General features: G+C 40.3%; 3 protein-coding genes and 2 long non-coding RNA genes across 6 annotated transcripts in view; 1 reads left to right on the top strand and 4 right to left on the bottom strand.

Moving 5' to 3' along the window:
* The window catches only part of ywhae1 (tyrosine 3-monooxygenase/tryptophan 5-monooxygenase activation protein, epsilon polypeptide 1), an 11,118-nt gene extending 9,888 nt beyond the window's left edge, over positions 1 to 1,230 (bottom strand). For both annotated transcript variants that reach the window (XM_032507049.1, XM_032507048.1), the window contains exon 1: positions 959 to 1,230. In XM_032507049.1, coding sequence (XP_032362940.1) covers positions 959 to 1,022 — 64 coding nt within the window. In that variant the 5' untranslated portion in view covers positions 1,023 to 1,230. The remainder of the gene's footprint in view (positions 1 to 958) is intronic.
* A 2,577-nt stretch (positions 1,231 to 3,807) lies between these two features.
* On the top strand, positions 3,808 to 4,075 carry LOC116674830 (uncharacterized). Its single transcript, XR_004328217.1, has 2 exons — positions 3,808 to 3,939; positions 3,973 to 4,075. It is a non-coding gene; the product is annotated as an uncharacterized LOC116674830 (long non-coding RNA).
* Positions 4,076 to 4,168: 93 nt separating this feature from the next.
* Positions 4,169 to 5,085, bottom strand: LOC116674837 (uncharacterized). Its single transcript, XR_004328219.1, has 2 exons — positions 4,545 to 5,085; positions 4,169 to 4,442 (listed from the first exon to the last, which is right to left on the bottom strand). It is a non-coding gene; the product is annotated as an uncharacterized LOC116674837 (long non-coding RNA).
* Positions 5,086 to 6,840: 1,755 nt separating this feature from the next.
* crk (v-crk avian sarcoma virus CT10 oncogene homolog) lies at positions 6,841 to 13,507 on the bottom strand. Its single transcript, XM_032507036.1, has 3 exons — positions 12,956 to 13,507; positions 11,404 to 11,990; positions 6,841 to 7,233 (listed from the first exon to the last, which is right to left on the bottom strand). Exons 1-3 carry the CDS (start codon positions 13,173 to 13,175, stop codon positions 7,096 to 7,098), a joined length of 945 nt encoding a protein of 314 aa, XP_032362927.1. The 5' UTR covers positions 13,176 to 13,507; the 3' UTR covers positions 6,841 to 7,095.
* Positions 13,508 to 20,119: 6,612 nt separating this feature from the next.
* The window catches only part of lrrc75a (leucine rich repeat containing 75A), a 38,816-nt gene continuing 37,513 nt past the window's right edge, over positions 20,120 to 21,422 (bottom strand). Inside the window, exon 5 of the mRNA XM_032507025.1 lies at positions 20,120 to 21,235. Coding sequence (XP_032362916.1) covers positions 20,624 to 21,235 — 612 coding nt within the window. The 3' untranslated portion in view covers positions 20,120 to 20,623. The remainder of the gene's footprint in view (positions 21,236 to 21,422) is intronic.

Raw genomic sequence — 21,422 nt, 5'->3', positions numbered from 1 at the left:
TATATATATATATATATATATATAATTCAGCTAAATAATTTGCAATTACTGTCTTACACAAATTTATATATTTCCTTATTTCACATTTTATTATGTTCATATTTACTTAAGCTTTATTTTATTGCTACGTTAATTTTCATTTAGTAATTTAATTAACGTTAGCAGTTGTTGGAGGGAGGCTGAAAACTATGGTTTTGCAGTGACAAAGCTTCTGTAATTGTTGCGCATCTGACCAATAAATAACTTGCAATTCAGCTAACGCTACGCTAATGTGAAAGTTGGCTAACAACGGTGACAGAATCACGCAAAAGCCCGGTACGTTATTGTGCGTACATAGACAGATGTCAGTGGGTGTTGCTTATAACTAACCGGTCAGTAGCTAAGCTACAGTCAGCGATAGCATGGTGCAGGGGAGCAACTCTTGGTAGATGCTAGATCGCACCCGATACACGTACAACGTCAACACTTCCAGTTCAAAAACAACACAATCGAACATATTCCAACAGGAATGTAATTAGAAATTTGCGAAAAAATATTAACTACATCGGCAACCAAGAGTGCAGTAACGGCAGTAGGATGGTGTTGACGCATGCGCAGCCCATGTCGACGTCGACACTTGTATCGGATGCGATCTAGCATCTACCCAGCTCCAGTAATCCGCCATTTTGTTGTGGCCCCTTCGCTAACGCTAGCCACTGTCAGTCACATCAGCACACTTTCCCTTAACCACAGAGACGTTGACATTTGTTTTTGTTTTAGTGTCGCATAAGTTTCTTCCAACACGGAGCCATCTGCCATGTCAATGACTAGTTAGCTGAAATACGACGGCCGTAGTCACGTTAGCTCTCTAGTTAGCCGCGGCTATTGAGCACTGCTTCGTTAACGTGAGAGAGCTCGCAGAACAAAATCCCTGCGGCGAACATGTCTCCCTCCTTGCAGCCCTGAAAGTGTGTCTTACCGTCATATCTCTCTGCTTGCTCGGCGAGCTTTGCCTGATAAACTAGGTCCTCTCGCTCTCCCATTGTGTATCGAGATGCAGGTAGAGTGACGAACTAATCAAAGTGACAAATCTTTAGTGAAGGTCTATCGGCGGTTCCTAGAAATCAACTGGGTCGATGAGTGGTGTTCCGCCCCACCGGCAGCGATGTGCTGGGATGGAGTAAAGATGGCGACCTGCCTCATCCGAGTACTGCACATGAATCACCAGCTCTGATACCTCCCCTCCAGTAATTTTTATTTTTGTAAGGTCAGAATCTCTGCAAGCTCATTTAGAGTAAAAAAAACACTAACTGCATTTTCTGTACATTGTATGTACAATCATTGTGTGTTTCTATCATTTTTGTTTGTTTCTTTATTTACATATTTTACATTTATAAAAAAAAAAAAAATTAAAGATACAATATACATATAATTTGCAAGGTAATGTAAAAGAAATACCATGTAAAAACACACTAGGGACTTGAAAAGTGTATCTCTCCAGGCATTATATTACAGGAAATAATTACTCCTATGTAATATACATGTATCTATCAATAATTGTTCCTTAAATATCTGTCAAATATACACTGTATATACAGTTATATCCACCTACCTCAGATATGTAAGCAGCCTGTTATTTTAATAATTATTTGTTCCAGCAACATTTGCAACTTTCCATTGCATTATTGTATTACTCTTTACAATGTGTGTACATATGTGTATGCATTTGTGGTCTCTGTGTATAATACACATTTTTTTCTACAAACGTATATCTTCACATAGTAGTTAATTGTTCATGTTTAGCTTGTTCAGCTTTGTTGTTTGTTTTTAGTCATATGTCTATTTCTGTGTATGTATGTTGAGACTGAGAGCAACAAAAAACAGAGTCAAATTCCTTGTATGTTCACACTTACTTGGCCATTAAAGCTGATTCAGATTTTTCATGTACATTAAGGACACTGATTCATAATATGTGATTACATAATATGTAAGTATACACAAACAGCATTGTTAACAGACCAAGATCATACATTCATGTGACATTGCCTAGAGTCTTCTTTACAAGACATAAAAGACAAAGGAGAAAATGAACACAAAAAACAAAGGAAGCATGACAAAGGAAAATATTGGTTGCTTATATAGGTTAGTTGGTTAGAGTGGCTCATTTAAACTGTTTTCAGAAAAAAAATTATAACCAACATCTTAGATGTTGCCATGTACGTGGATCTTAGATTATTGAAAATGATATTTGGCAAACTCAACCGCAAATGTTAAGCAGCACAAATTGAAGATTTTCCTGCATTATTGGGGTGCTGACTGATGTTTCTATAATTACTTCTCAAAATATATATCAATAGATGACTTTAGGTTAACCTTTTGAGTGCCTTTTAATCAATAATTATGTAATTCACATTTCTCTTATGACATTACAACAAAAACACTGTCAACTAATAGCAAAACAGTTGAGTAAAAGGTAAGGGGATTGAAAAAAATAGACATAGGCAAAGTTGCCTTTTGCCATCAAATTTGCATAAAAAGCTACTTTTTCTCAGCAGTTTCTGTATAATTGAGCAGTGAGTCAAGTGTAATTGAATTCCCGTAGTTTTATCTTTTGATTGTATGTTGAAGTAATTTTGGTAGTGATTGCCAAAATGTAAAACAATGCAGTTGGAAGAATATTATGAGATGTCTGCCACTAGACCATATCTAATGGCAGTTTTCTTGCTGGCTGCACAGCTTTAGTAGGCGGGTGCATAGAAGTTGTTTGTATATATTCCTCCCGTACATTGACACTAGTTACACAGCTTCATACATTGCTACTAAAAATACCCAATGGTAATATGAATGGCAGTAATTTCTGTAGCTAGGCAACTGCCATGTGCAGCATGAATGAAAAAGGGTTTTTGTTCATGAATTGTATAGCATTAAAACATTTGTTGAACATCTTCCCAGTATTTTAGAAGAGGTTTTGATACGCTATGTTAAGCTCCTCTGCTTATTGTTTTCACAAACATACAAAATAGTCAAAACAAATCACTTGTCATGGGTTTGACTTTATTTACTAGTATATTAACACATTACATGCTACAGAAAATAAAAAGGTAATTTCAATTGTCTTTAAAGAATATAGTGTTATAATAAAATGGCACATTTTGATATTAACACAATTTCCACTGGCATTTTGCCATCCCTTACTTTTGGATGAAAGGAAACGAATGACTTCATGCAGGGCTATTAAAACAAAAATACTTCTTGGTGGCTTCACTGGCAACGCAATTTATCAGATAATGATTCTCTTAGCTAAGCACCTGCCATGTGTAGTGCGAGTGACAAAGACACTTGATTTGATCATAACTCCAGATAAAAATGGACTGTGTCAAAAGCTGGCAGTAAACAAATGTTTCTTTCCATGGCCAGATTTCTCAGAGAAGTTAACCAAATATTTGTATATAGCAAATATTAAATTGTTTTGGAAGATGGCCAATTTGAAAATAAAATGTGAGAGCAGTAAAGAGGTTGTGAAAGCTATACGAGCATGGTAACTAATGAGTGGGAGCAATCCAAGATAATTAAAAACCTTAAAAAAGGAGGGCGTATATTGCAAACTTTGTGTAAAAGGGGTAAGTGCATTCTGTTAAAAATCAAATGTCATCTCCTTTAATCTCATAAGCACTGGCAGAATATCCTTTCAGAAGGACATCTTTCTTAATGCTGTTATAGTGCCACCTAAAGGGGACATGGTGTGCTGGACAGAAATATTGTATTGTGAAATCTGAGAGGAACCCCTTCGCTTGGACAGCGCCAGAGTTCTCACAAAGATCTAATCTAGCCAGCCTCCTTCAGTCTAAACCAGTCTGCATTATGATATACGAGGGTGATGATTGTCAGGTGTCAACAAATAGATCGATTCAATCTCAACAGAAAACAACCACTTCAAGGGGGTAAACAGTGACATAAAAAGTCCATGTTGACTTGTGCATCATCAATGGACAGGGCTTTAAATAAAAGAGTGGCAGAGGATTAAGTGAGGAAGCACAAAGGAAACGCAGGCTGATAAGATTAAAAGAACAAAGCGGTGCAAGGTGGCAGTAAGATTGAAAAGGTTAAAAAACAAAAAAGGCAGGTCCCAAATAATAAAACTTTCTCTTTTCTTGGACACATTTGACAAGATTTGAACACAGAGCAGTCTGTTTTCTAAGGTATATTTAGTGAGCTGAATGCAGAGCACTCGTATGAGGAGACAGTACTAACTAACATAGTGGGCAGTCTACATTCACTCTGTACAACTTCATTCATGTACATGCCTTATGTATGGGAACACACGTGGCCTTGTGAGGGCTGGGGGCCAACAGATGTCAGTTTATCCATTTTGCACCAGCTACCCAAGGCTCCCTCCCAACATGCAGCAGTAAAACGCGTACATCAAAACACTCCTCCCAGACAAAAATCAGCTATGAAGAAAACTACAAAGATACAAACAAAAAACAAACAATATTTTAGCATGTAATGATAATCACATAGTACATCATTTCATAACAATATGTTCTTTTTTTTTTATTTCTTACAAAAGACTACTTGGTGGTACTTGGTCATGGGTGGATGGGGCTGAGGTGAGCCAAGGTGGAAGGTGTGGAGAGGATGAATGTAGTGTTGCCTTTCTCTCCACCTCAACAATTGTCTTGAAGTTTCTCAGGTTCTCTGCTGGGGCCTGCTCTACGGCTCCAACTACATAAAGTTGCTGCTGGTCTCGACTCAGTTTTATTTTCTCCATTTGATATTTGGTATGGGGAGGTCGGGTGGGTGCTGGACTGGTCCTTGGTCCGCTCCTTAAGGAGAACTGTACACCTCCAGTTCATTTGGCTCTTTCATTTCTTTGTGAGACACAATATTCCTGTAAAATCTTCCCAGTGATAAAATGCTGCTGATGGATTTGAGTCTTGCTGATCTTGTCACTCGCTGCTTGGATTGCCTTATTAATATAATGCTGCATTCATGTCCAATAAGAAAAATGGTAGATGCAAACATTGAACTAGAAAACACTCTGCCAGAGAATATTGTTCAGTCAGGTTTTGGAGATGTAAATGTTTTGTGTAAACTCCTTCAAAATAAAACCCACCATCAACATTTTAGAATTAAATATTAGTCGGGACACCTATGTCTTTACTTTCCTGAATGAAGACAATAACACCGATCAGATACCCGTTTGGACAAATGATGGGAAAATGTAGAAAACAGAATGCTGCTATGGCAAGTGTGAGCGAATAACTATCGTCTGTGTAGCTGACATTACAAGTTGAGCTCAAATTCATCTCTAACTACATAAATGCTCTGTAGGTGTGAAACAAGCAGATAGCTGGGGGAATACGCTTATTCACTTTCTGGCCGTGTTAGATGAGAAGATCAATTAGAGTCATGTTTATAAAGTAACTATAGTCCTGCATTGCTAGACCTATCTCCACAGTGCGGTGGAGGAAGGTCTGGCCCCTCCACACATACACTCCTGGTTTTCATTTGTTCAAACCAATCACAATTGTCTTGGGCGGCGCAAATCTTTGGTCGCACAAAAGGGGGATCTGTAAGATGGTCACGTGAAGGAACTTGTTTTGGTTTAGCATCCCGCTAAAGAAAATGCCACATACAATATTAAATGAAGTTAACTGGTCACACAACACAGTAACTTACATGATTAAACAGAATTAGCTCTTACCAGTGTATCACTGTGTGTATTTTGTCCATAGCAAATTCCTGCTAGTTAGAGTAAATGCCGAAACCATATTCTTTGAAAATCTTTATAATCATTTCCCAAAAGAACCAAGCAGGTGTTCCTTGTTGCACGATCCAAAATGTCTTCAAAACTGGCCTTTTTTAGCATCTTCAAAGCAACCAGAGTTAAGAATGAAAACTGAAAGAAAGCAGAAAGCGCAGGACATCAAGCGCAGCTTCCGGAGTTGCTGGAACTATCCGGTAAATTAACAGTCGTTGATCCAGACTATAGTAAATATAATAGTAGGCAATAGCTAATCTTAGCGTAAAGCCTGGAGGTACGGGGAAACACCTAGCCTGACTTTGTTTAATTGTAAATATATCTGCCTACCAGCTGAGTTACAGCAAATGTAAAGATACACATTATGTGCTAGACTATTGCTTGGCTGGGTGCTGGCTGCCTGGCAACTGATCTCAGCCAATAAATAGTCCAGGACATAATCTCTATAAAAACTTCTTTTTAAACTTTAGTTTTTCTAGGAATTAAACAAACAGAGTAGAATGTTTTAACTAGTTTTAACTTTAGAGGATCTTGTAAGCACATTTTGTGACATTCCCCCACCGCTAGGCTAGCAGTTTCCCCCTGCTTCCAGTCTTTATGCAAAGCTACGCTAATCAGCTGCTGGCGGTAGCTTCACATCTACCGTACAGGCATAATGTAGTATCAATCTCCTCATGTAACTCTTGGTAAAACAATGAATAAGCATATTTCTAAAAATGTGTCAAATATCATAAAAATGAATTCAATAATGCAGCTTTAAACAAGACATGACACATGAAAACGGTGTCGTTACCCTTCAACTTGTTACTGTATTCCCATCTGACATGAATGCAGCACCAGTAATCCTAAAGCGCTGTAACCATGGTGACGGATGAAGACGAGGATGAAAAATGAGACAGCACTGAGCAGTTATCTACTGGCTCCAACACAGGAAGAGGAAGTGGTTGAGCTCTGCTGCGAGGAGTCTCCTGAGGAGTGAGCGTTGATAACGTGTCCACGGCAGGGACATGACGAGGGGAGAACGTAAAGGGGGCGTTGCCACATCCATGGAACAGGAGACACAGTTTATAGTTTGACTGTAGAGTATATGACCCTTTTTTAAGTTAGTCAGGTGGTGGAGAAGGGTGGGCATGATTATTCAGAGGGGTAGAAATGGAGGGTGTGTGCGATACAAGGGTCCGGCAAGGGCGTGTTTGTTTTGTTCTCAGTGATTCTCTGAAACTGTACTTGGTTAAAAGCTGGAGCAGACGTGAGGGGAGCAGGTGATCGTGTGGAATAAGTTGGAAGGGAGGCAGGGAGGGGTGAGGAAGGGTCTAATACTAGTGTCCAGGTTGCGGCCTGGCTGTCCACTCTCAGCTGAGTTCATCCTCGGCGTTGTGCTGGTCCAGCAGTTTGACGTGTGTGAAGGGAAAGTGGCCACGTTTGCCTTTACATTCACCCTCCCACTGGCCGTTCACATTTATTTTGGTCACCTTCACCATATCGCCCACCTGGGGAGGGAGGGGGAGAGACGAAGAGGGGTGAGTGAGTTCAGCAGCAAGGAGTCATTGTGTGACAGATGAAAGGACAATATTTCTTATGATCATTAGAAAATAATAAAAATACAGATAACCCTGTATCCTCTCGAATCCATTGTATTGTATCATTGCAGAATATTAACATTTTTGATCATTTATTCATTTATTAAGCACAAACGCCAAATATCCGCCGGTTCCAGTTCCGCAGGTTTGAGGATTTGCTTTTGCTTTTATATCACTGACTATGTCTTGGTTAAGGACTGTTGGATCTTGGATTCTGGGAATCTGCACTAGGCACTTTCACACTTTTTTCTTTTAGTCTCTAAAGACTAAATGACTAGCAGATAAACAAAAATGTAATAAAAAATAAATCTCCAAAACACTAAACATTAGTCGAAGCCCTAATGCCGGGTGCAAGCATGTATGATTAAAATTGGACAGGGAGAGCAGTGGTTGTTCCTGTGTGACTGAAACTGAGCAAACAAGGACTAACAGACAGTTCCAAAGTTCACGTCAATGTGGGTGACGACTAGATAGTCAAGGGTTAAAGTGGTGTGGGCACGCTTGAAGCTTACACTCCGACACTCCTCACATAGTATCACATAGTATCAGTTTGATGACCCGTTACCAGTTAAGACAATCTTCCTTGTGTTAAATCAATGTGTAACTGGCAGCCTCGACTCAATCAAGGTTGGTTTTTTTCTGTTGCTGATGCAGTTTCAGTATTCTGTTTTCCACCTAATGCAGCTGAACACTACACGCTTAAAAGTAGATAAGCAATTAGGTATGTTTGACAGCTAAATGGCTCTGCATTTCCTTTAATGGGTTCTTTTAGTATTTAGTATGGTCCAAATTGTTTTGTATGCAACACTAATTTTCAATATAGACTAATCTGCAGTCTTTGAGATTAGTCATTTCTTGAAGATAAACATGTTTATAAACAAAATATTAAATTATTTTTTAAAAACAAGTTCTGGTTATCCATGACTATTTTAGGTTAGGACGCAGGTTTAGACGCAGGTCGGAATCACACCTGCTGCGTCGAGGACTGAGCCTCTGTATATGGGCGCGCGCTACCAGGTTTCTACCCAGGCACCCGCTTAAGAATATTCTTAAAAGCTGGTTGTAACTATCTATATTTTGCATCTACATTTTTGCTGTAAATTTCTAAATCCTCTAGGACTTAAAATAAGATATAAAAAGATATTTATTATGTAGTTTTGTATACCTCCTAGGTTTGGCGATGCATAAGTCACAGGACTGATCAATGGGCTGTATATAAGGAAACTGGAAACAGAAACAACATCTGACAGCATCCTGAAGAAGACGAGATAGCCTGAAACGTTTGTGTAAAGCATCGTGTACTGGAGAGAGGAGAGCAGTTGTTTTCATTCTGATGTTGGTCTCTAACAGTCCAAAACCCAAACATATTTAATTTGCTGTCTGACAAAGAGCGACAACTATTCACATTTAGGAACCTGAAGCCAGAAAATATTTGGCCTCTTTTCTTGACACATGACTGTGAAAATTACAACAGTCTCAACTCACAAGTCACCAGGGACTCTGCTTGCATGCTTTGCTGTAGCTTCTGGATATCATTAATTTAGACTGCTGGCTTCTGTTGGTTTGTGTGTTTTGTAGGTCACTCGTTCACAACATTGTGTTAGAAAACTGTTTTTTTAACAAAGCAAAAATTGGTGTTTTTCACAAAAAGGTGTCCCCAAAGCACAGTGAGCAAAGGATGAGCAAAGGATTAGCAATGGCTTTTTACAGCAAGTACTGATGCATTCAAAATGTCCTTAGGATCGACAAGGCATCTCTAGGCATTACATTTAAGATTCTTTAAATAGAGGTGTCAATGTGTCTGCATAGTGAAAAGCATGAAGAATTTTTCATTACTATGTTACAGGTCACAGCAATTTGAATACTAGTCCCAGCCAACTTACTGTAAGGTGTTGGTGTCATTTTGGCTCCCTATTGTATAGAGGGCGAAATACCATAAAAACCATTAAGATGCAAATCAATACAGCACAACCTCAAGCTATGGCCTCTAAATTACCACACAGTTAAAACAACACGTCTTTGAGAAAGTTCTTACAAAAAGTGAACAGTATGAGACTCAGTCTTTTGGTAACTGATTAATCGTTTAGGTCAATTTCAAAGCAACATAATGCCAAACATAACCTTGTTCCAGTTTCTTAAATGTACTGCCTTTCTCTGGTTATTATGTTTGCATTCTGAATAACTCAGAGACTCAAAGGTTCAAAGACTTCAGCCTAGACTTCAGGAAAGTATGATGGATATTTTTTCCCCCACATTTTAGTGACATTTCATAATACAAACAATTGTTAATCAGGAAAATAATCTGCAGATTCATCACTAATGATTGCTCGTCGCCTCCCTACTTTGTTCCTGGGCTATGGAAGTGGATTAATTAAAATTGCACAAGCTCCAATGCTTGTCAACTATATGCATGGACTGGAATCTTCACAAAGAGTGAAAATAGAGCTTTCGTCCAATAGCCTATAACCACTGCCACAGCTTTATGGTGCTAAAATGTTTTCTGTGTCTAGAAACTTCAAAAACAAGTACCAGCAATATAGCCACAAGCGGCGATTCGCGGGTTCAAACCTTTTTTCTCAATAGCAACTTTAAAGTAATTTCACACGTGTTCCAACGTTGTTATAAAACATATATTTGAACCCTGAGCAAAATTTTGGGCAGACTTTATGTCGATGTTTATTTAATGTCACTGGACTGGTTGCTGCAGAAGAGATATTAAATGAACAGCTTTAGAAAATACAGAGAGATCTGGCTGTGCACTTTCTGACCTTGATGATTTCTATTCACCCTGCTCAACATATACTATGTTTTGTAGTAATGGAAAAGAAAGCAAAAGAATGTGAGTTCAGTCTTGACAGGCTTAAAGTGCTGTTCCTACATCCTTCTTCACGAATTGTCTCCTTTCCTCTAGCACAAGTTAAGATGATGCATAGAGTCAGGAAAAAATAAAGTAATAAAGTATAATCTAATACATATAACCACCTGAAAGAGGGATTCAGCGTTACGGACTTCGCAGTGTTATTAAGACAACAGACGCGGCCAGGACAAACCCAATATAATTAAACCAATGCATGATATAAGCTAGTTTAATTTACCACAGGTAAGGAGTGATCTTCACAATCAGAAGGGGTTTTTCTGAAGACAAGGAGACAATCAAACATGAGCTAATTATTAACTGTCCAGTGCCACCTTGCTGAGTCACTACTAGTCAACTGGAGTAGAGGAAACACGCAGCCTCACATGTCTAAGCCAGACAAGTCCTCCACAGGTGGGAGTGCCAGACACCAACTCCTACACAGGATCAATTGGTCATATGTAACTGTGCAAAGTGAAAATAAACAAAAGTTATTCTGGCTGACAAATGAGCTGGAGAAAGAAATCAACCAGCAGCAGACTTGTGGCACAGATTTGAGGAGTCCAAGGATGGATCTGGGATTTTCGTACTAGCGTTATAGTCCAGCAGGGCAGGAGAGACAAGAGCATACACTGACTAGTCTGCCTCCGAGTCCCACTCCTTGCTCAGCTTGACTCCTGGCTTCACAGAGACCAGAGGAAATGGTCCTGTTCCCAAACACAAACTATTTCCTTCCCCCAACGACCTGCTCCATGGGAGCCCCGCTCTCGTTTCCGGACAGTTTAACAGCCCAGCCACCGTGAGCAGGGAGCAAAGCTTAATGGCCGTTTTCATATTGGGGCACCATAATATGTTAAAATTATCTCCCTTTCTACTCCAGAGATGAAGCCAATGAGCTAATAAAAATTTTGGGCAGACTTTATGTCGATGTTTATTTAATGTCACTGGACTGGTTGCTGCAGAAGAGATATTAAATGAACAGCTTTAGAAAATACAGAGAGATCTGGCTGTGCACTTTCTGACCTTGATGATTTCTATTCATCCTGCTCAACATATACTATGTTTTGTAGTAATGGAAAAGAAAGCAAAAGAATGTGAGTTCAGTCTTGACAGGCTTAAAGTGCTGTTCCTACATCCTTCTTCACGAATTGTCTCCTTTCCTCTAGCACAAGTTAAGATGATGCATAGAGTCAGGAAAAAAACACCACACACACGTCCATATTTACCTCCAAGGCCAGGGCGGTCTTGTCGTAGGCATTAGGCACCCTCTTCTGTATGGCCCTGGCATAGACAGGTCCATTCTGAAGATTTGGGAGGGGGGTGGGCTGGGCGTACTGGCTGGGGTCTCCCAGCAGCGGAGGGCCGGACTGTGATGCAGAGCCATCAGAGTTCCCTAGCATCCCCATTCCTCCCGGCGGCCCCCCGGGAACGCCGGGCCCTGCCACCGAACTCGGAGATGCTGGTCGGTACTTCTCCACGTATGGCACTGGGATCATCCCCGCCCGGCCTTCAGAGTTCTGGGCGTTCCACCACTGCTCCTCTGGCTTCTCCAGAACTCGGAGAATATCGCCCTTCCTAAATGGGAGATCCTCCTCGTCATTGCCGGGAAAATCGAAAAGTGCTCGGACATACTCGTCTTCCAGGCGAGGCGGGGGACCGCCGGGGCCGAGGCTGATGAAGGAAGTGTGTTTGGACTTGTTAATGGGTTCTATTAAGGTGGTGGTGTCCAAGTAGTGGATTTTGTAGAACTCTAGCAAAGCAGGGAGAGCGTCAAACTCCTGATCACCGATACGAAACCTCGGATGAGCCAAAACTGGTGAAAATGAGAGAGGATGGAAGAGGCGTCAGAATAGTATTTATTGCTAAGCAAGTAACACAAGACATTTGCCTGGGTGGTTGGTGCATACATAATCATATTAAAAGGAAATAAACAATTCATGTTAAAGGACAGGATAAACTTAACAAATATGTACAATATAACTGTCTAACTATAAGAAACGTAGGCTGTATGGTTTAGTGCAGGATGTGCAACAATGTTGAGGGAGTGTGTGCAAAAGTTCAGAATATTTAGTATGTGCAATGGTCAGGTATACAGTCCAGGAAGAAAAAAAAATCTAATTTCTTATTCAACACACTACTTGCTCTTACATGTTCAAATCAGGAAGATCTGAAGCATATCTATTTATGTAACCAAGCATGATGGTGGTGCTTTCCAGAGTGACCAGGAAGGATTTTTATTTCCTTATTGAGCATTTCTTTCCTCTGTTATATTTGTTTTGTTTCTCTCAATGAAAACCCTGGGTAGTTTTGAAAAAGCCATGAGGATATACGACAGATATTCGTCTGGAATGCCGAGACAGGAAACCCCTAGCAGAGGCAGGGGACAACGACTGGTCAAAGTCTATTAAAACCTGGCATTATGACAGACTTTTGAACATTTACAACTCTCTGAGGGTCAGTGTCAACTGAAAAATTAGGCTCATTTTAAAAGGTGTATTTTAGTGACAAAAACGTGCACCAATCTCTGATTTACTGAACCAATGTATTGTGTACCATCTAGTGAGTCGTCTGTCCGAGTTCTCGTGCAAGGTCTGAAACCATTGCAATGTAACAACCCAACATTCAATTGACACATGTTTTAATGGGTCTGGCCTGCCGTATTCTCCATACAAGAGAGTGGAAAGGCAATATTGCGCAGCTCTGGTGCAAGTCATGCAAGAATGGTCACATCAGCATCTCCATAATACCGAGGCCCTCCAAACCACTCTGTTATCTTACCTGGACCGGACTGTCGGTTGTTGCTGATGCTGTTAATTATGTAATGCGAGACTTTGGAGTTCTCAGATACCGAGAGCACGTAGTCACCGGGGCTGGTGATGGAGTCCCGGACCAGAAACACGCCGTGCCTCTGCCCCTGCAACAGAGACACAGCCTCCTGCCTGCTTAACCGACCCCAGTACCAGCTACCACGGTCCTCAGCGTCAAAATTTCCGGCCATGATAACCACTCCAAAGCCGAGGCTTCACCGGGCCTTCCCTTCTCTCCCTCCCGTTATCCACAAGCAAAGCCTTCAACTCATACAAAAACTTTAGCGCCTAGAGCACGTTTAGTAAACAGGCGACATCCGCAGCTGGCCGTCTGGACATCAATTTGCCGCTACAGAACCACAACGTCGAAATAAAAAGGACTCTTATTCGGTTTATGAGCGGAATTAAGCTCTAATAACCATACAATGCGTTTAAGCGGCAGAATTTCAGCAACAATCCAGCGACCGATGACAACTAACTTCAAAAACTGAAATGGCGGATACGGGAAAACAAAAAAAGACACCTCTCACCGGATGTGACGTACAATTATGTGTACCAGACGCACCAGTGTCAAGTTAGTCAGAATCTAAGAAAGTAAAAACTATCAAAATAAAACCATTTAACGCGGCACAATATGATGTTGCTAATCACACACGCTTTTAATTATCAGAAAAAGTCTGAATACTAAAACGCCATTTTGCGATTATTATATTATAAACTTAATAGTTAGTTGTATATTTTCTTTTTTTTAAAGTGACACATTTTGCAAGCTCTAATTTTGAAGCAAACTGCTCTTCCAGTTCATGATAACTCTGTTTAACTTGACGGCCCCTGTCCTTTATGTTGGTGGGTTGCTGTCAAACCGAAAGCTCTGCCTCAACAACCAAGGTGGTGAAGCAGCGCAGACAAATACATTTCCAACTATGCCCCCACAAGCATTTAGAAGCTCTCAAAAATATGTCTAACCCATTTGATACGGTAAAGAGCGGCTTGGTTGCAAATTGTAAGCTTGGCCACTAGATGTCAGCAAAATACTATTAGAAATCCTTAATCATTTCAACATCCATATGCTATGTCATGGCTGAATGTTGTGGTCTAATATTCAAGACAACCAACATAACCTTGATCCTAATTAAATTAAGGATTGACTTTAAAAATTGAAAATGATTAGGCCTACCTTATTATAGTTGCAGACAGAAACCAAGGCACTACTGAACTAAAACTATCATCATTCCATGTTCATCAAATTTTGAGATCAGCTGGTCTTGTGGGGCAAAAAGGGTAATGCTTGCCACCGGAAAAGTGGTTTTAGTGGTTTTAGTGGAACTGAGTTACCTAATAAATTAATACAATTTACGGATTATTGCATGACATGAAAACATCCTCGGTTGCTGCTGTTGTGTATCATTGTTCTACAACGTGAGGTCAGTGTCTAAATATAATAGTTTTAAATATGCTTGTGGGGATAGCCCCGTGCTCACATTGTCAGGGGAGTGTGGGAGATCAACAACAGGACTACACGACACGCCCAAAGCCTTTTGGATGCCATACATTTGATGCCATGTAGGGCCGATTGCCGATTGCCTCACTTCAATTTGATTGGCTATTTGCTAAGTACTGTTGCTTAGCATTTCTCCCGTCATTTGCTCATAGTTGACAGATGTTAGTGTTAAGAGTAAAGTGGTCAGCAGTAGGCTACTGCACATAGGCCTGTTTGAAGTCTGCCTTTTAAAGAAAAACTTTACACCTCTGTGTCCACCTCGGCACGATATTGTTATAAACCAACCAGTGTTACTAAAAAAATAAAAAAATAAGTGAAAAAAAGAATCGCCGATTTAACCATTAAGTAGTTCTCTACGAAGAAATGGATACTAGCTAGCGGACAAACAGGCTTTAAGGATCTCGAGCATCTTTTTGAGAGGATTACCAAACATTAAAGCAGCAGAACAACTCAGTTAAATGCCATACTACATGCCTTTCTTATCACTTTACAACACCCTTTGTAATTGAGTTTGAAGTTGTAAATAATACCTTTGTTTATTTTTAGGTTGCCAGCAAATAAGTCTCTTCTGCTCTCTGGGCCCAAAACTGGGTATAGCTGACACCTATATCCAAACATTTGCTGTGGATGACAGATCTCGATCAGTCATAATATTCAATCACACAAGTAAGAAAATGCAGGATTTGTTTTTTGCATCATAGAATTTATTGGGATCCATGGCAAAACAGAAAATGACATTACAATTTCATCAGTAAATGAATGCACAGGGCATTCTTTGCAATAGATCACCTTGATAAAGTGGCATGGAAATTGAAGAGCCATGTAAGCTTTAGGTAAAGGGTGACAGAAGAAAATACTGTATAGAGAATAATACAGGGGTATACTGTATATTGAGAAATATATATTAAAGAAAGACTCATGAAGAGAGAAAAGAGTCAAGATACTCTGCATTCAGATTCATATTACCATGTTTCTTTTTACATTTCACAATATATCAGCAGTCTAAACACAACGTTAAACGTTACGTTTTACTCTAACATATTAAAGGACATGTAGTGCTGAGCAGAGAGAGTTTTCGAGTCGTTGTGCCTGTCCTTTGTACAAAGAGCCAATGGTGAAACAGACATACAGACCACTCTGGGAGTGAACACCACAGAACAATAGACTAGTGGCTACAATCTGAATTACATATCTCTACATTCAAGCATTATTCAGGCAAGTTAGTCCGTTAGTTTGTGCTATAAACACTTTTTTTTTCTTGTTAGGGTGGATGACTTTTTAAAAGATTTCAAGAAACCATGTTCATGCATTCTTGTGTGGAATCTAGTTATGGGCAGATCGATTTGTGTCCCTTCGAGTTTTGCTACTTTTTGTAAAATATGGAATGTACTAGGTCCTATATTTAGGCTACTACACTCTGTTATAGCACATGCATGTTTGACAGCTAATGCTGCCCGCCCCACAAAACATCTCTACAACGCATTACCAGTAATGCTAAGAATAAGTCAAGTCAAGTCAAATTTATTTATAACGCCCATTAAAAAACAACCACATTGACCAAAGTGTAGTACAGACCAGAGGAGGTAGCTAAAATCACAAAAAGGACATAAACACGTAGGCTATTGAACACAGCTCATAGGCACAAATGAACAGCTCATAGGCACACCAAAACAGAGATCAGCCACATCAGGAGGATTCGCTATAGTGAATAAAAGTGTGTTTTGAACCTGGACTTAAAAAAGCCAATGGAGGGCACAGATCTGATAAAGTGGGGAAAGCTGTTTCACAGTCTAGGATCCGCAAAAGTAAAGGCGTGGTGTCAGGAGCCTGGCTGCGGCATTCTGAACCAATTGGAGTCAGGACAGGAAAGACATAATTTACAGTATAATTAAAGTTGCAGTATTCCAAGCAAGAGGATATAAAGGTGTGGATGGCTTGCTCGAGATCTTTGAACGAGAGAAACAGCTTGATTTTAAAGTTGGAAGAAACTGGCTTTTACTACTAATCATGTAGAAGTTTACATCAATAAAGATAAAATATTCATTTGAATGATGGATTCAGCATCCCACTTGTATGTAGGTAGGCTATTTAAGCTCAATATGATGTTACAGAAATGTCACTGACCAACGATCTGTTGTTCCTTTTAAGAGGAAAGTAGGACACGTCCCAGTTCGAGAGAATGGCTTATTTGATCTCGTTCAGTGAGTAGCTGCCAGGCTATCTCAATGCAAGTCACTTGTTGACGTCCTCTATCAAGACAACTATTCCTGTTCATTTGCTATTTTTCCCCAATATTTTGAGCAACTGCACCACCGTAGCAGGCACCGTGAGCAATAGGCTACCCTATGATAACAGCGAGGGCGTGGGCAGTATGAATGGGAAAAGTTGGTGGATTCATTACTCGGCACGCTTGACAGGCTAACTTGGTACATACCAGACATAGTCGTTCAAACATTTGTTTGTTTATTGTCGCCCATCACTAGTGGAATATGATCATAATGCCGAATTGGTTCAGTTAATGGATTCAAAATCAGTTTAAGATCAAACTGCACTGAATCCTTCCTATCAAAGGTGGATGACACTGAGGAACGAAAGGTTTCCAATTAAAAGCCCACATACATGTTGATGTGTTAGTCTAATTCCGGTTGTTATCTCTTTGCTTTGATTTGCAGTGACTTAAACATAAAAGCAGACAAGTTCATGGCTTTAGCACATTACAAACCACAGACCTGAGAATAGAAACTATAGGCTTCCGCAAATTTAAATTATATATATATCATTCCAAACAATTTTTTAATCATTTGGAAGAAAGATTTAATTAATTCATTTGTTCGCTCAAGAGTTCTTGTTGAAGTGAAACGCAGCGAGTCAGTTTGAACATGAGCATTGGGTCTAACCACTGACTATTTACTTTATGTGAAGCCGGTGATCCACACTGACCAAACTGTTGATGATATGCAAAAAGTTACATCACAATCTGATCTCACTATACAGCAATCAATAGTTGACATCCTGGCTTTAATTTCTAAAAATCAAGACAAACTTTTTCTGTCCCATTCACTGTGGCACTATGTAGCCTATATCCACGAAAAAAGATTTCACTCTTTTAAGCCGGATGTCCGTTACCTTGCATTTTTTTTGTGTTGGAATTTTAAACTCCGGTCAATTTATGAGGACTAGGGTTAACTGCTCCTCAGATCTCTGCACTTAGTGCCGCCCATGACAACTGTGACTGGTTTAAAGACATGCCAATAAACCAGAACACGTTTTGCTCCCATCCCATAATGCCGTGTGAACTCACCAGACCCTCCTCCACAGCGCCGGGGAGGAAGGTTCTGTCAACGCGAGACTACTGTGTTTGGATGATGATGCCAGTGATGATGCACTCAGCTGACCTGCCCACTACTGTTCAGCATCACCACACATCTGCCTCTCTGTTTAAAGGGTTCATTGCACTGAGCAGTTGGTAAAAATTGATTTTGCAAAGGTAGCTTAAAGGGAAGTTTCTCTTTGTAATCGGCTTTAGGTGGAATGCCAATGAATTTAGTTTGTTAAGTTCTCACAATTCCTTCACACAGATAAACAGATACAATACTCTGTAGGTTAAAACAGACTGTGACTTAAGTGGACTTAAGTGTTTTTTTTCTGGGCAACAATGAATATTACTGTAATATTATCATGTGAATATAGAAAAATGTATTATATTTTTTATGTTTTTTTCTGTGTTTATGCTAAATTGCTGATTTCCCTGTGAAGTCACTGGATTCCTATTAGAAATGTACTGGGTAGGGCACCCAGATAGCTCAGTTGGTAGAGCAGGTGCCCATATATGGAGGTTTACTCCTCAACGCAGCGGCCTGGGTTTGACTCCAACCTGCAGCCCTTTGCTGCATGTCATTACCCCTCTCTCTCCCCTTTCATGTCTTCTGTTGTCCTATCAAAATTAAGGCTGAAAATGCCCGAAAAAATAATCTAGAAATGTGTTGGATAACCTTTAAATGATTGCTTGCCCTGCTTTTAGTGGCTCTGCTAAAAGAAAATGAGAATGTGAATACAAATCCAATCATTTTAATGACACCATGCCGTACTTGCAAGTCAGCTTTTCAAATAAAATCAACCCACAGAAGGTTATTTATGCTGGGTATTTAAAATTCTCTTTCCATTTATTTTAAGTTTCTAGAGATTGTTTATGCTTATCAGAATATGGTTTCAATAAAAGCTTTCAGACAGAAAACAGCTTTGCATGTAATTCTTTGGGGAGCTGACTGTTATTCAGTAGAGTACATACAGTATCTCTGCCACTGCTATGCAAAGTCCTAATCCTTTCCGAGGTAATATATCCCGCTAGCAGAAATACAGCGTCTGTTGGTTGAATTCTGCATAAATTAGCAACAAATGTCGTATTGTAAAGGGGCACTCCAACAATTTAGTATTGCAAATCCATAAAGTTTTTATTAAAGGATTTTAAGGATTTGCAGCAGGCTACAACCTGGGAATTTACTGCCTTCTTGCACACTGAAAAGTCTATGTGAGAGATGTGTAGCCAAACATGCTTGTCTGTATAAAATTTCCCTAATGATGTGTTGCAACTGCCAGCATCAGAATGCCACTAAAGGCCTTCATTTGTTATGCCACACACGCTACCAGCTCCAAAGGTGAATGTATTGGCGCCTGGGGCACCTGTCTGGGGAAATTTATGAATACATTTATTAATTCTTTACTGTTATATGATGGTTTGTTCTATATGTTAGTATTCTCCTGCTTTCCATTTCAATACAACCTTTCTACAGAGTGCCTTTACACAATATCACAAATTAAAAGTCTGGTTTACCTTTTACCCAGCTTTAAAGCATTATTAATGTACATAAACACTGCTTGAACTATCCCAGACCATAAAAGTAACATATAAATCCTTAAAATGAGCGGTATTCCTCGTTAAATAGCTAATCTATAACAATTTCCCCAGCACAGATAAAAACTCTGCTATATATACTATACACCCCAAAATAGTTGGTTTTATTAAAGCTTTGCATGGATTATAAGTGACACATGGAATGGACAGCGCAGGCCTGGTGAGAGCTACATACTTCAAAAAGATATATTTGTTTTAACCCAGCAGACGTGAATGTGATCAGCTGCGGCCTATATATAAACACAGCGCTGTAAGCATGTGGCGCACACTAGTGTAAAGTACCGTGAAACATGACCTGGATTATGAGAAAAAGGCTACGAAATATTTCAACTTGATACCCCAGCAATTTGCTTTGGGACACATGGCAATAATTATCACATCTAGCCACTGTAAAGCAAGTCCTTGTCCTTCCAAAACTGTCTTCTTATCAGTCACTTTTTTCTTTTGGTTTCAGCTGACTAATTTCATCTTCAGAGCACTTCTCTTCCACTAACGCACGGTGCATCTGTTGATATTTGAAGGAGCAACTGATTTCCACGAAGCAGTCGGCTTGACTTTTGATTTCCGTCTGTCTTATGATCCATCTGGCTAGCCGTGGACGTACGTGGGAGGAAAACATTTTATACATTACCACGTCTAGTTTTTGGCAAACACATTTTTCAAAAGGTTTAAGGGCCCTGACTAGTTTGTGAGATCTCCTTTTTTATATTTTTATATCTATATTTTTTAAATCTTTCAACAACACTCTTAACCAGTTACGGAACGTGTCACAGGCACATAGGTATCACTAGGGTTACCAGGAGGAAAGGACCTGAATAAAAAATAAAATAATATTCTATATATAAAAGCCTCATGTGATATAATTATTCAGTCTATTCTATGCAATAGCGTCCTTAATATATTCATATTTTAAAAACAAATGGTTACAATAAAACGGACGTCCTGTTGGGGATTGTCTTCTCATGTTACAGTCACCGAGAGTCACCTGGGTTCAACTGTCACTCTGCCAGTATCTGAACACTCTGGTGGCTGGTCACAAATCAGATCTGTGGATGGAGTATCCAGTGGCATGTTCATATGGATTACATCCTTCCCACAATGCAGCCTGTCTGACCTCGAGCTCACTCGGTTATCCTCTGCAGGAGACAAAGTCTTCTCTTGCCTCCTTCCACACAGGACTCGACACAGGAGGGGAAACATAAGCAGAGCAGAGCAGAGAGCAGCAATCAGGTCAAGTGGTCTGATTGGTCTGTCACCTCATCTAAGGCGACTTCCTCCATTGTCATTGGCTCAACGGCTGCATAGGAGTGTTGTGACTGGCTGGAGCGGGAACGGTGGGAGGAGGGGCTCTGCGTGTCGTCGTCATCATCATCGTCTGCCATCGCTGCCCTCCTCCCCGGCCGTGGCTCTTTCCTCTGCGCCTCCTTCTCCGACTCCTCCCCTCTCCACCCCATCCTTATCCCCACTTTCCTCTGCTCCTCCACTGTCCACATGCTCTCATCCTCGTCCTCCTTCCCCTGTACCTCCCTGTCAAAGTCCAGCAGCTCCTCCATCATCTCCTCTATCTCCATCTCTCCATTCAGCTCGTCCTCCACCTCCGACCGGAGCTCGCCCATGCTCTCAGTTCGGTTGTCGTCCGCCTCCTCCTCTTCCTCGAGCCCCCTCAGTCTCTCGGGGGGGTCGCTGGCCTGACTTTCTCCGAACTCCAGGATAGTGGGCAGGTTTCCCTGCTTGGGACAGCGCTTCCTCAGGCTGACCAGGAAGGGTTGCGGCAGGGAGAAGATGTCCACATTGTTGCCCAGGTCAATCCATGTCACGCTAGGGAAACTGCCGGGATCCTAAGGTTGAGAATATCAACATACTAAATAAATATATCATCATCATCATCATCATCATCATCATCATCATTCTCATCATCATCATCATCATATCCTTTTATTTCAAGTAAATTACTGCAAGCAAATGAAATTGCTGTTACGTCAATTGTGTTACCGGTCAAAAGTTTGGGTTCACATACAAATTTTT

This window comes from Etheostoma spectabile, chromosome 3, assembly GCF_008692095.1.
Source record: "Etheostoma spectabile isolate EspeVRDwgs_2016 chromosome 3, UIUC_Espe_1.0, whole genome shotgun sequence".
In the NCBI taxonomy this organism is placed as follows: domain Eukaryota; kingdom Metazoa; phylum Chordata; class Actinopteri; order Perciformes; family Percidae; genus Etheostoma; species Etheostoma spectabile.
The sequence above is the reverse complement of the archived record's forward strand: the minus strand, read 5'-3'. Positions and strand labels throughout refer to the sequence as shown.